Source organism: Branchiostoma belcheri, unplaced genomic scaffold, assembly GCF_001625305.1.
Source record: "Branchiostoma belcheri isolate BF01 breed outbred unplaced genomic scaffold, Haploidv18h27 scaffold5, whole genome shotgun sequence".
In the NCBI taxonomy this organism is placed as follows: Eukaryota; Metazoa; Chordata; class Leptocardii; order Amphioxiformes; family Branchiostomatidae; genus Branchiostoma; species Branchiostoma belcheri.
The window spans coordinates 4,627,671-4,642,595 of NW_017804131.1; the positions used below are offsets into that span (position 1 = coordinate 4,627,671).

Below are 14,925 nucleotides of genomic sequence, written 5' to 3' on the forward strand. Positions count from 1 at the left end.
AAATCTGGTTTTGACATTTACTATCATTTCTTAGTACCTTTTTGTCATCATTTCATACTTGAAGGGTTTGAAATAGCAAAAAAAAAAGAAGCTACATAAAGGTGTCTCTTTATTTTTGGGTACCACCCATAAATAGGTACAACCATCATTGGCAACATCACATATTTGCCTCACAGGTATCAGTATGCTGTAAGATAGGATTGACTCCCCTTACCTAATTAAAAGATTGACCATAAAATTGACTTTGAACTTTTGAGTTTTGCACTGGGTGCCTTTACAATTTTGTTACAAAACACACAAACGTGGTGATACCTACCTTGTCTCATACAGGCCACTCCTACCAATGTATCTCACCCACTTGATGACATCATGGTCACTGTAGTTCAGCTTGGGCTCAAACACCTTCAGGTAACGCACCTTCAGGCCAGACGGGGCAAATGGCACCTGGTGGGGAAAATAACATCATTTCAGGAGAATATCTATAATAGCATGAGGTATGTTTGTGGTCTAAGAACACACTATTACCTCATGTACAACATTGGTTGGTTTGAAAGTTTGTCTGTGTTGGTAATCAACATTATGAACAAAGGACTTAACTTTCTCAGACAAACACTGGAAGGAACTGGGACTCACTCCCAAATTTGTGGACTGATTCGGCCAAAAATTGGAGTATGTACTGATACATTCCAGTGTTGGTCTTAGAAAATTTATCAATTTATATTGATCAGTGGTTGTAAGAAATGTGAGCTTCAGCCTACCTCAAAGTTCATGGAGATGGGAGGTCTGGACCACTTCTTCTTGTCTGATGGCAGCAGCTCAATCTCTGCAGAAATCTGGGACTCCTTCATGCCACCCATACGCTTCATTCTGTGAGCAATAAAGTACAAATTACTGTCGCTCGTAGCACTGATGTATGTAGAGATCTATGTACATTTCTATTCTGTTAAAAAAGCATATGGAGGCATTTGAATGTTTCTAAACTTTACTGTGCTCAATTTTTACCCCTCTGAAAGACACCAAACTCATAAGTTTTGCATCAGTTTTTAAAATGGGATAAAATTTGTGCTGCCTACTTACTTCCAAACGATGGCATTCTCGCTGGCTTTGTATTTAGCTTTGCCTTTCATGCAGATGACCTGGACGCCACTGGTGTTCAAGGGAGTGGGGATACGCACCTGCAAGACATCAGAGTTCATCAGAAAAGTACAAAATTCAACAGATATCACTAATAAAACTAGCAGCTACAAAATGACAAAAAGGGAATGGCTATTGGAAAAGTAGCATCTGAATCATAACAACCTTATGTTGGAGTAGAGATATGAATATGAACGTCGGTGCTTTCCTTTAATCATAGCATACAGTTTTCATCATTGAGTAACTAAGGCCACACCAATTTAATTTGTTGGTTCTTGGATTTTTTTTCAGAAAAAAAAATGAAGCGACAGGGCGAAAAAAATTAAAACAGGTCTAGGTATCCTATTTTAGCCCCAAATGCTACAATATGAGCCATTAAGTCATCACATAAGGCTGGGTCAATATTTCAACGATGAATTTTGAACTTTTAATTAAACCACTGCATTGATAGATGGAAAAACTGTAACAACTAGGAAGAAAGGGACTTTCCTCAACTGTTAAGGGCAAAATATGAGCATATTTGAGATGATTCAGAACCATAATCTTTTTTTTGTTTTGTTTGCAAATCAGAAAAAAAAAGAAGAGGCGAATCCGAGAACGAACAAATTAAATTGGTGTGGCCTACGCATCAATTTGAATGTTGTGAAAATAATCTTTTATATCATCTCACTTCTATCTTCTGGGCCAGGAGCGATGGCTTGAAGTTGGACTTGATGACGACTTTGACCTCCATCTTGGTGCGCCCGACCTCGCGTACCAGCGGGATGACACGGAACGGCAGGCTGATGTCTTTCGTGGTGCGGTACCTGGGACAGACATTAGGGCTTGTGTAGTTCTCCATACAGCATTGTAGGTCTGTTACAACCACACTGGTACACATCACTAAGCTACAACTCAACAGACGTTGTGGTACACAAACTTGGTGCAGAACAGAATGGACTACATACCACAATTTCTACATCTAGAACTACTGGTAACACGAGTAAAAATACCAGACAAGAACAAAACTTTCTAGACATGCTTCTAACTTAACTCTAAGCGTTTTTTGCTACCTTTTTTGTCTATGATGTTAGCAAAGTGAAAGACATTCCATTTAACTGCCTAACAGAAACGTGGATGGGTTAAGAAACTTTACCTACTCACCTGAGGCGATGCAGGTACTGCCAGCAATACTCTATACACGCCTCTTTAATAATTACCTGAAGGATCAAGCAGTTACTGCTAGTAGCAGAAGTTGTTGTTGTTGTTGCTGTGGGAATCAATATGCTCACCTCATGAGCTCACACTCCTCATCAGGAGGAATGAAGCTAATGTTGTGGTCCGTCTCGAACTTGCTCAAACGCACACACTGGTGAAACGTGCAGTTGTCGATGGCCACCGACGTCTTTCCTGGCGTGGCGGCACTGTGGTTCGGCGTAAAGAAAAAATACAAACACATTGGGACTTCTCACCTCATTAACTCAAACTCCCCGTCTGGAGGAATGAAACTGATGCTATGTTCCGTCTCGAATTTGCTGAGCCTCACGCACTGGTGAAAAGTGCAGTCGTCTATGGCTATAGATGACTTTCCTGTGGCCGAGCTGTCACAAGGAAGAAGAAACAAGACGTCTTGAGTGTCTGGGGACTCGGAGCTTAAGCTAAGGATGCGGAGGGAAGCCGAGATCTGTGGAGGCAGTGAGGAATGATGGGAGGGAGCTGAAGCGTCGGAGAGCAGGCAGGCACCAGGGACAGAGGACACCTTCAACGAAAAAAGCTTTTTAAGATCAATTGTTGGTCAATAGCATGGGGACCAGGGCTCTCTCTAGCGTGAAGTCTTTCGTCCATGTGCAGAATTTTGCTGTCTGGGACAGATGCACAATTTCCAACCATCCCAACCCGCTTGAAAATTTGTCATATTTTCATCAGGTTGTCAAAAGTGTCAGAAATCTAGGAAAAAATAGGGTATGGGGCCAAAATGCTTACAAATCTCCCACCCTACATCAATGCAAACCCTTACAATATCTTAGTGATCGGACAGACCAAAATCTTTAACTGGAGAGAACCCTGATGGGGACAGAGGACACCTTAAACAAAATAAAAGCCTTCCTGATTAGCGAGATGGAAAAGCTGTTAGATGGCATCAGTGAAACCAAAAGCAGCACCAGCCTACTAGCATGATACATGTACATGTATGTGTGTATCAATGACTTCAAGTTAGTTGATGCCACACTACATGTAAACCCAGTTACAACCTATTCTCTACTGTTCCCCATGTTGTGTAGACTGGTTTATTGTAAGGGTAAGTCATTCTACTATAGCAGACTACGCATTTGAGTTTGCAATGGCAGTCTTCAGTGAGAAGTTACAGTTCTACAGAACAAAGACTGAAGAAAAGTATGAAAACATATGCTATTTCAGTTTTAATATTGCAAGCTGTAAAATATATGAAAACAAAGCATAGACAGACAGTAGAAATAACTATCCTTCTATTCTATGAAGCAGCAATTAACAGTGTAACACTAAAATATAATGCATAATTTCTACACAATGGCAACGAAAACATGCAAATGTATTGAATTAGACTGCGCCCAAATATTGTCCTGCTGGCTCTGAAATCAATGCAAACAAGTCATTATTGCGCATAAAGCATGAACAAGCAAACTTAATGTTAGTACAGAAAGACATTTTAGTTTGTTAAGACATTGCCCCAGGAGGCATGTGTGCATTAAGACTACTCACACTTTGCTGGGGTCATCTGATCGGCCGGACTTGTCCAGGACCAGTCTGTCATTGATGCCAAACTTGCACTCTGGCATCCCACTCAAGTAACTCTTCATCACAATCCTGCCAGCTACGTGGGCACTCAGGACTTGGCCTGTCAACAAAAATAAACTCTGGTATTCTATCTGTTGGAGCTATCATTAAAGCTACATATCTGTATTTATGTAGTACAGCGATTTGTTATCTTCAAATAAGAAGAACATACATGTACAATTGTGTATCAACCCTCCAATATAAGCATGTCAACTGTAGCAAGGAATTTTCAACAAATCAATCATAAGACTCAGTTTTGTCGATGAAGGTTAGATATCAAGGTAATATAAATGAGATACACAAGACAACAGTTACTCAAGCAACCAGATATATTTTGCACTTGTGTTGTGGTCCCGTAGCTTAAGAAAGTATTTGATCAAGACATAATAACTGTGCAGTAGGGTGGACTATACTACCTTGTGGGGACATGAGAAGGTTCACGTTCTCCAACACGTCCAAAAACAGCTCGTTGCGCCGATACTTGACTGCCCTCCCGCCGCCAGCTGATCTGCCCTGTTACTTGGCTGGTGATCTGGGACTGTTCCTCCTTTGTCTGAAACCAGTGGAGAATCAGAATTACCCTGACAACAATTTCACTAACAATTCCTGAGTTTGTGATGCTAGTCTCTCTGTATACAAGCGATTGCTGTTTTTGTTTACATCATCAATGTTATTTGAAGACATATGAAAATTATTGGTAGGCAAATCAGCCAGCCAACACCCATTTCTTGCCTACCACTCACTGGCCGTAATGTCATGACGATCGCTCATATTGCTAGTCAATGCCTGGGTCTTCCCTGCTAGGTTGTGAGCATTGAGATGAATGAAAAACAGTGAAGTGCAGATCTAGAATATGCAAGCACATACCACTTGTGCCTTGATTCCAGTCTGTGTGATGAAGGTCTTCAGGATACTGGTGTCTGCATTCTGGGGGTACCCAAAGTCCAGAATCTCTGTAGAGCAAGGAGATACATAGATTTACTGGTAATTATTCACACTGTCTTTGTCATCTAACTTCAAGCAGCCTCTTCTCTAATGTGCAAGTTGTGGCACCAGTACCAATTCATGCAGAAATGACGCAAGGACGAATAATTTATTGTGACATACCGTCAAGAAGCTCATAGATCAGAACAAAGTTGTTCTTGATGTTGTCTTCACTGATCTTGCCGAAGTACGACTGCATGACTTCCACCATCTTGTTCAAGAACTCGAACACGAGGCCAGCATTCACATTCTGAAAAACAGTGAAAAACATTATACCTCAAGATCATGAATAACATTATTTAACATGATACAGAAGGATTATCATACTATTCTAAGTATTGAGATTGATTAATGGTTGATGGTGGTGAAATCTGCTGATGCTAACATAGAATAAAAAATACAACCTTCTGATCTTTCTGATAAAATTGAAACTTTGTGAGTGTTAGACAGGACTGGATAGCGCTACATGTGTATTACTAAATGTTTGTACACACCTGTTTGGTGACGCAGGCTAGCCAGATGTTGGAGCGTTTGATGTGGAAGAAGCTGGTGCGAGCGATGTTGGTCACCGGTGAGCGAACCTGTTGTCGTGCATGGATCACGTTCACTCGGAACGCATCCACAGCATTCCTCCTGTAGAATAATAACAACCCTGTCAATACTAGTAATCACTGGCAGTACATGTATGTATGGAAAACCTTGTCAGGTTAGGTTAAATCCTGAATTCTCTTTGCAGTCCCCCAAAGCTGTCTGTATCTTTTTATCTTTAATCTCTATTAATATCTTTTACTTTTGGTAAAAAAAATTATACTTTTAAGTATACAACAAAACCTGCTGCATACTACAGTTGTATTTCAAACCTGTATGATAACAAGATCTTTTTTCTTTCTTCTAAAACTGTTGGTTGCATTGCTGACTTGACCAGCCCTAACACAATGTTACAGTGCCCTTACTGTTTGCACCCACATAAAGATAACAGACAGTGCTATCCAACTTACCCAATATCATCCCGGTACACTCGGGAGATGAGGACCTCCCCCTTGTGGTTATAGATGAACAGGCCCCCAATCATGGTGCCTGCTTATCCTAGTGAATTAAAAATAAGCACATGTCAGTCGAAACCTCCTTGGTCTAAATAGAACCAATGATAACTAAAAGAAAAGCAAAAGGTCATCTTCAACATTAAAAATTTGATTAAAATTGATGAACAAATACTTGAATATGTATTTATGTAACAAGGTAATATCTATGTTTTGACTTGTGCTAACAGAGCGGGTTTGATATAAGCTTGTGACAGGAAAAGGTACAACATGGCAACCCTTCCTTCCTTCATTTCCTGACATGTTCTTTTGATTATCAGAAAGCCCAGATAAATTTGTGTACATCAATGTAAAATACCGGGAACCCCAGCAATGGGCCTATGATGTATATCTGCATAAATCATTAAATATCAATGTCACCTGAAGGGCATTTCATACAAATGTAAATTAGTCAAAACAGCCTATTAAATCACTGCTGATCAATCAATCAATACTGATCAAACAAAATTTTAAAGATAATTTGTGTAACGTCAATAATTGCAAAATTGATTCCACTCTAGTTGGGAAATAAACAAATAGATATTATTTGCATAACGTAATTTCAAACGCGAAATTCCACTATGTCATCAGTCAGTTGAATTCTCACGGGAAGAGTTTATAATGTCCTACACAGACCCAGTAGGTGGCAAAGTGCCCCCCCCCCATTTCCTTTCGCCAAAATCTGGTTTGCATGAGATCTGATAACAACAAAGAATCATTTTCTGCGCTGTATGCTACATTTCCTGCCATCCCCTTATTATTTCTAGATACAGAAAAACTATATCCTCTGCCGAGGTGATTAGGAAGAGAAAGAAGGGTTCAAATCGCGAGCACCAGTCGGCTCCACCCACCCCCAAAATCCGGCGCGTGACCGTCCGTCAGCCATCTTTTATCATTCAAATTCACACGGTACATATCGCCTTCAAACTCCACCTAAAAACATTCTCGTACAGCTCAACGCAAGAAAAAATGCTTCACACACAACCAGAGTGAGTATTTTGCTTACCTACACCCTCCAAACTGTGTAAAATTTCCTGAAACTTTGCCCGGAAACACCAAGATATTCCAGGACTTACCGCCCTACCCTAGTCTCGCTCTTTCTCGTCTCCTCACGCGTTAGTCACGTGGTGCACTTTGGACGGGAAGATCGGGAAAATGGAGGCGCCTGGCGGGAGTTATGAATGACAGGACGACTATTTTATCCATTTTCGCAAAACTGTAGGTGAGTGTCTCAGTTTAGTAGGTCACTTTTTCTGCCAAATAACTTTCTGCAACCAAAGAAGGTAGAGGTTTTGTATATTATCTCAAATTCTGAAGAAAAAACGTACATTTCTATTAGCAGACGACAAGTCACTAGTCAGCATAATTTTAGCAGACGACTTGACAAGTGTGCTCATACCGGTATATGGATTCCATAACGTTAATACACGTACTTTATCTCATGGCATTTTTAAAATACAGTGGACTTCCATATATATATTATGTGTGTGTTTTAATCACAAAATGTGGTACATGAATTTGGGTGTTTCATGTAGAATTTCTAGAAATCCAGTCTGCAAGCCACCAAGGAGGTTTAAAATCATGATATTTAACCTTCTTGAAGCCACTAAAGCACTTGTTTGTGCCAGCTACTAAAACGTAGTAAAAGTACATGTTATGTGCTAGTCGTGGACTTTTTGTATGATAATACAGGATTTTATCATACAAAAACGATTACCCGAGTCGTCCACGGCTAGTTATGTGCATGTAGTAAAATATTAGCCTGGTATCCAGCCTTGTTAGCTTTAGTCCGCTACCCAAGATCCGCTCCCCGCCGATCTTGGGTAGCGGACTAAAGCTAACAAGGCTGGATACCAGGCTAGTAAAATATGGATACTTTAGCGTTGATTCTTATGATTGAAATTCTGCATGCTTATACAGGTGTACAAATCTAGATGCTGACCAACCAATTGAGCACCAGGGAGCTCCTGGGCAGCAGGCGGTTTTACCGGCGGAACTCTCAGGGTGACCGGCCACAGTATGGCAGTAACAGCCAGACCCAGTCCAGCCAGGCTGGCAGCTCCGAGGGCATGTACTCACAGATGGTGGATTCTCAGAGCTCGGATCTTCTGTTTCCCCAACAACAGGTGAGTGCTATCTCTTGACAAAATAAGTCACTGTTGCAGTGACAAAATGTGCTGCAAATCCTGTTCATGGTTTCCACGGTTTTTGAAGTCCATGTGAAGTCATGATACCATGAATATGCATTTATATTGTGTTACACCACTGTATATGTACACCACCAGTACTTCTGTGGTGCCGAATTGCTTCAACAGCAAACTTATAGCACTGCAGAAATCTCCTTTCCCCTCCTACCTCAAAATCAAACCCCCACAGAAATAGATAAAAATGAATTTTACAGTAACATGAATTGATGCTGGAGCAACTTCTGTAGGAAATATTTCCTCTTTGCCAATGAGCACTAGACAATGCATGACTACTTTAAGATTGTTTTTCCTGTGATTCTGTACATTTGTTGATTTCCTGACCACATACATACATGCAGTTGTTAATGCACATGGCTGAATCACCAATTGCTTTTTGCATTCAACTAGGACTCTGAAGGGAGTGTGAACTACTACCAGAGGTACAAGGCCCAGAGTGCACTGTTCCCCACCCAAGGAGTCCGGCAGCCTATTTCTGTGGTCAAGGGGTGTCCTCAGATGAGCCTGCAGGAGCAGATGGAAGTTAACAGGAAGAGGGCAAAAGAAAGGGATGACAGGGAGATCCTGAACTTGTTTGTCTCCATGCTGAAGGTAGAATCTCAAATCACATGCATCAATGTAGAATAGACTGTTGTATAGAAACTCCCAATGTTGAAAGCAATGTTGTTATAGTCATTGTGTTGAGAAACAGGAGTGAATGGATGAATAATAGATGGTTGTCAAATGCAAGCATTAATTGATCTGTCAAGTTAGGTATAAGAAATATGTAAGGATAGAATAAGTCAAATAAATTCACTAATCTAATATCATGTCTACTAGGCTAGTTAAGTCTTTAGCTGAAGGTCCATGATGTGAGAAGGTATGTAAAGAAGTCATACATAACGTTATATGGTCATTTTAGGACTGCGTAGAGGAGGTGAAAGTGCTGACAACTGGGATTCAGGACAAGATAGACAAGACAGCAACAACTCAAGGGGAGAAGGCTGAACAGCTGTTGCAGAAAGTCACTGATGAGCTTGGAAAACATGCAGGAAGACTGCAAGATGCTGTGAAGAGGAGGGAAGAAGTATGTAATTCTTTGTATTCTCTGTAAGCTATTTACTACAAAAAATAATTATCATATCTACAAAGGCTGCTGTAGTTTTACTCTTGAGCATCATGTTAATTTCCCGTTTTATTTTAATTTTGTTTATAACAGTCTTCATTGATGATAATAACTTTTAATGTCTTTGAAGGACAAGGCCAAGCTGAGTGATCTAGAGATTGCTATGGCAGCAAAGGATGCTGAGATCTCTCAACTGAAGCAACAGCTGAAGAAAGCCCTTGCTGCCAAGGAGGACAACATCATATCAACATTGACTTCCACAATGACTAAACAGCAGGTATGATTTAGCTCATATTAGTATCAACTTAGCAAAAGCTACCTAAGTTTCATTGCCTTCTGCTGTCATTGTGAATGTAGACTATGGTATGATAAGCAATATTTGATGCCCTGTTTTATCAATCTGTGACAGGAGTTGACAAGGGAGCAACTATCAAAGTTAAAAGACAAGGAGAACGACAACACGGAGGTCCTGAAAGAGAGTATCAGGTCATGTGGAGAAATTTCCAGGTACAATACATGCACCACGACCCCCCTCATTTGTTTCCTTTTTTTTGACATGACTCATGCTGGCTTCCCATTCATGATACAATGACTTTCTGATCAGCAACAATGTGTCACTACATTAGTTTCTTTTCTGAAATTCGTATCAATGATTTTTACATTGGATTCTAATTTCAGTGTATAACTGTTTTGTGACATGGTCAGTTCTATTGCATAAGAAGGGCTTACTAGATGATACTCATCTTCTCAGGCAATTGAAGCAGCTTGAACAGCAAACAAAAGAGAGGGAGGAGGCAGAAAAGAAAACCCAAACTCACAACTGTTGCAAGGACAAAGGAGGGCAATGTGACAGCAACTACTCTGAGAAAAACATGGCCACAAGTGACAACAGCAACAAAGAACAGAATGTTTCTCATCAGAACCAACAGTGGTCAACAGCTGTTGCTCAACGGGGACAGTGGTTTAAGAAGCAACAGAACATTAGCACTGCTGACCCACTGCTCCAAAATGTTCCTCTGAAGGATGACAAAATTCCTGTCATTTTGGCAAAGCAACACAGTTATGGTCTGCAACCAAACTTAGCTTTGTCCAGCATTTATACAGGCAACCAACTGTCCAGTGTACCAGCAGTATCAGCAAATACTTTGTACTCTAGCTACCATCCCACACCTGTAGTAGTAAATCCCACAACAGTACAGGTAGGCATGTCTTCAGCCCTTACAAGGGCACAGACCGAACCTGGAGGGACGTATGGTTTTGGAGGAGTAGCTGGCACACTGCAGAACCCACACAAGAATCGGCTGCAGCAAAATATGGTGGAAATAAAACCAAGGAAGCCTTGTAACCAAGAAAACATTCTACAGCAAAATAACATACCATCCACCAGGATTGTGGGGCAAAATATGGACATGGCTAATGACATCACAAGTGAACATCCTGCCAAGGACAACAATCAGCACCAAGGACAGCACCAATGGCTCAGAGATCCCAACTTTCAGTACCATGGACAGACAAACAGACATGAGTGGAATGGACATCAGAGCAGGGAACTGAGTGAAATGACCAATCAGAACCAAGGACAGAGAGGGTCAGATGTAGACAATGAATATGGAATGCTTGCTGAGTTTGGTAATCGACCGACCAATCAGCATCAGAGCACAACCATGTCGAACTACCACCAGCAACATGCACAGCTTCCACCCTTATACGCAACTGCCACCTTACAGCCAATCAACAAACAGGTCGGAATGACACCTGATGGCAATGGTTTAGTCAGGGATAATGAAGTGTACCAACTGCAGGTAGGAGATGCACAGCCCATGTTTTCACCAGATATCAAGCAAGTCAAGTCAGGTGTGAGAAAGCAGTCACCCATAGCAACAGTTCTCCCACAGGTTCGGACCAGGTCAATGACACAACAAACACAAGAAGAAACAAAGATGGAGGATACCAAAGAGAAAGACAAAGAAAAGAAAGACATAGAAGAAACAGTTGAACAGCAGGTCACTGTCACAAAAAGAGGGAGAAAGGGCAGAAAGAGACAAAAGCCAATAATCAAGGTAGAAGAACCTAGTCAAATGGACAGTGAAGCAGTTGACATCAGTCATCTTCTTGGTATAGAAACAGGCTCATCTTTGACTGCATCAAGGGATAGTAAGAGGTCAAAATCAGAAAACAGAGTGCAGTGTTATCAGGGAAACATGAAAAAGGATATAGTCAGCTATCCGACTGCCAGCCCATGTTCTCCAGACTGCCCACCAGTTCCCTTCCAGTCTTCTGAAGACTTGCCTGCTTGGAGACAATCTGGTAGGTACAGGAAGAGATCCCAATCCTGCACAGATTTGTCTAAGAGTGGGAGTGAGGTGAAGAAAGCAACAATCAGCAGGGATAAGCCTGCAAGTGTGGAGAAGAGGAGGGCAAAGAAGGTGGGAAACAAAACCCCTGCTAGTGCTAAGGGCTCATACAAGGATGAAACTCTTGCCACGTCTTCCACAGGGCAGCAACACATGAAAATAAGAAAAGCAATACAGATGTGGCAACCAAACTCCAGCAAAGATGTGTCTATAATAACAGATCTGAGTGCATCTGTCTATGACTTCAATGATGATGAAGATGTCCCAAGCATGAAGCCGGCAATTAGAAGTGCGAAGAGAGTGTTCAAACCACAAAACAATATTGATACCACGCTGAAGTGTATCGACACACCAGAAGTAACTGAAGATGTCAATTTAGATAGTGACAAGAGGGACACAGTCAAGCAGTATGTCAGCCCGTACTCAGATGTGGAGGAGCCGGAGAGTGATGACCCATATGAGGAGGATGTTGATGAAAGTGACGTTTCTCAAGAACCAAACCCTTTCAACAAAAAGCTGTCTAGAAACACATTTGGCGATTCACAAATTCTGCATTTCCAAGACAGTGATGAGAACTTCAGCAACACGTTTGACGACAGAAGAGAAGGCACTTTTGAAAACGTATTGCAATTCTCAAAACAAAAGAACCCACCATCTAAAATACTGCAGTCTCAAGATAGCGAGGAAGAGCCTATTGGCAGTGAAGCAGAGGGTGTGACACAGGAGTCTGTTGACCCATTGTCGTTAGACATATTCAGCCAAGAGAGGAAGATTGAGAGTGACTCACCAAGTCTGAAGAAGACTCTTGCTATTGCACAGAAGTGGGCAGCTGGGAAATCAGCAAAGGCAAAGGAAAATAAATCACAAGTTGTCAGTGATCAACATCAGTTAGACAGGTAGGTACCATAATCATCAAACTATTCTTAAGTTCCCTGTCAATTTTAATTCTGATGTGCTCCTTTGTGTGTACATAATCTTATTTTAAGCTTAGATGTACAATCTGTAAGACTGCTTGAAAACAGAAAGGGATTTTAAAACTATTACAGTGCACAAATTGTTCTTAATTTTGCCAGTGACAGCTCCTCATCTCCCTCTTTGTGGATCATGGAAGACTTCTTCCAACCAGGTTCGACTCGAGATGCCAAGCCTCTTGTATCCGGTAATACAACTCAAGGTTCCAAAAGGTTGGTGCAAGTAACAATCAATTACTGGTATCACTGTACCAATCACATTTCAGCCTTACATGTATGTAGCTACAGCATTTTTCTTGTTGGTATATTTACCTAATAAAGGCTATATATTAGTATATATCTTTTTATGTTACTTTTTCTGAATTTTTGAAAATTGAGAAAAACATTATGAGCTGTGTGTTAAATTGAGTTTCCACCTGTGATGTGTTTTTCTGCAGGAAAGGCCAGCTGACCATGAACATTAATGACATGGATCCTGGTAGCTCACAAGAAGACAGCCAGTCTCAGAACTACTTCTCACTCAAGTAGGGACGCATTCAATGCCTTCAAAACTACATAGCATGAAGAAAATAATTTCATACCTCACTTATTCCAAAACACTCGAAAGTGAAACAATCTCTGAATTGAATAAATGATATCCAAATCACACATTTCAATGTGATCATCTTGGGAATTGGATGTTAACCAGTGATATTGAAAACAGTAATTTTCTAATTCCACATACGTAAGGAATTTTTTTGCAGAGTTCAACCTTTTAAATGTGATGTTCTAAAGTATATTGTGTTACACTGTTTTCAACAAGATCTTTTATCCATTTCAGAATTCCAGACTCCCCAGTGAGGCCGCGTTATGACCCATGTAATGAGCAGGTAGTACCAGACCAGTCACCTGTATACGCTACACCACAGAGCATACGTCTGCCTCCATCACCTAAGGTGTCTCGGGGGTCAGGTATGGCACTACAGGATTATCCACAACAAACCTAAATGCTTTGACAAAGTTTCAAAGTACTTCTTATTGACTTGACTTCAGTTCTTATCTATGGTAAACTCTATCAGATTTTAAGTTGAAGGATCTGTTAAAGGATCTTTCATTTCTTTCTAGTAAGATAATCATGTATATACTAGGTCTCTACTATTGTATTATTGTATTTTCAAAAATGTACTTATATATTATTGTACTATTGTGAATAACTGTATATCTCACCTTTTTCCCCAGGGTGTCTCTTAGTAATAGTCTTTGACTAGTTGGGACACCCTGGCTTCTTTGTAAGCCGAAATAAATAAATAAAAATAATCATACTTTCTGCCTTTGTTTTAGTCATTTTTGCTCACTTAATGTGTTTTGTGTTCCTGTATTTCAGGTCTGAAGAGGAAGTTGTGTGACAGCAGTGCCTCCTGGTTTGTGGATGCCAGCAGGGCATGCCTCAAGCAGCTCAGGAGTGGCTCCCATAGGACAGCACACAAATGATCACTTCATACTTTCACACATGGATTAAGGCTCAACTTCAAGACATCTGTGACATCTATACATGTTTTCTTTATGCCATTATGCTTCATGCTACCTATTCTTTTTTTCTTTTGAACAACAATCAATTCACTCAGGATATGTAAGAAGATATGACTGCTCAGGTTGTACTATGAATTCTAAAACCTGTAAAGTAAAATGTATTTTGTTTCTGAGTTTTGCAAAAGGGACTGTTCAGCAATTTGTTGTGCAGAAAAACATCTATCAAGGACGTTTTGCATCTATCTAATTAGTTGACATATTTTATTCCCTCTTTGACTGTATTGTTTCTTAGTACAATAATCCCCTTTAAAGTTTCAATCAATATACTAGTATTGTGTTGCATGTATTTATTTACTGTGCTAAAAAGTCTAGGATTAAATTCAAAACTACTTTCAGAAATTAAGAGCCCATTAAGGGCCATTAAAAAAGACAACTGGTTGGAATGTTGATGTTTTTACACTTTGCTAGCATGATGAAACAAGCTTTGATTTAGAGTTTGAAGAGCATCTTGTAGTTAAGATCTTCTAGGTTCTTGACAAAAACTTCAAGTTACATTAGCCATCTGAAATGCTGGACATAGTTTCATTTCTCTTTGGAATGACAATGTTGTAACTATTTGGCTCCCCTACACACTTTTGGTTCAAAATGGGATTTTGCATTGTTTGTTGAAGTTTGACAGTTTGAAAGTTATAACAAAGTTATATTTATTGTCAATATTCATGCTCTATGATGTTGTCTGGTGAGAAAGTAATAAAACGTTTTTGCGTTTCAAACTTCCTTGTCAGTTATTTC

General features: G+C 40.3%; 2 protein-coding genes across 2 annotated transcripts; one reads left to right on the plus strand and one right to left on the minus strand.

Annotated features, from left to right (window-relative positions):
* Positions 1 to 312: 312 nt before the first annotated feature.
* LOC109479855 (AP-2 complex subunit mu-like) lies at positions 313 to 7,111 on the minus strand. Its single transcript, XM_019781887.1, is given in 13 exon segments — positions 313 to 444; positions 759 to 867; positions 1,078 to 1,175; positions 1,805 to 1,940; positions 2,406 to 2,537; positions 3,853 to 3,988; positions 4,344 to 4,413; positions 4,415 to 4,480; positions 4,795 to 4,880; positions 5,035 to 5,161; positions 5,406 to 5,544; positions 5,910 to 5,997; positions 6,997 to 7,111. Coding segments are annotated over 12 exon segments (1,305 nt in total). The 5' UTR covers positions 5,984 to 5,997; positions 6,997 to 7,111.
* A 36-nt stretch (positions 7,112 to 7,147) lies between these two features.
* On the plus strand, positions 7,148 to 14,094 carry LOC109479677. Its single transcript, XM_019781666.1, has 11 exons — positions 7,148 to 7,212; positions 7,911 to 8,116; positions 8,585 to 8,785; positions 9,096 to 9,260; positions 9,430 to 9,576; positions 9,709 to 9,806; positions 10,051 to 12,549; positions 12,727 to 12,837; positions 13,062 to 13,148; positions 13,445 to 13,575; positions 13,988 to 14,094. The coding sequence occupies exons 2-11, from the start codon at positions 7,925 to 7,927 to the stop codon at positions 14,092 to 14,094; spliced, it is 3,738 nt and encodes a 1,245-aa protein (XP_019637225.1). The 5' UTR covers positions 7,148 to 7,212; positions 7,911 to 7,924.
* Positions 14,095 to 14,925: the final 831 nt, after the last annotated feature.

Excerpts from the sequence above, each read along its gene's own strand:
- LOC109479677 (XM_019781666.1), top strand. The coding sequence starts at position 7,925 with ATGCTGACCAACCAATTGAGCACCAGGGAGCTCCTGGGCAGCAGGCGG. Across the intron at positions 9,577-9,708 it reads CCACAATGACTAAACAGCAG|GAGTTGACAAGGGAGCAACT; the intron begins GTATGATTTAGC and ends AATCTGTGACAG. Across the intron at positions 12,550-12,726 it reads GATCAACATCAGTTAGACAG|TGACAGCTCCTCATCTCCCT; the intron begins GTAGGTACCATA and ends TAATTTTGCCAG.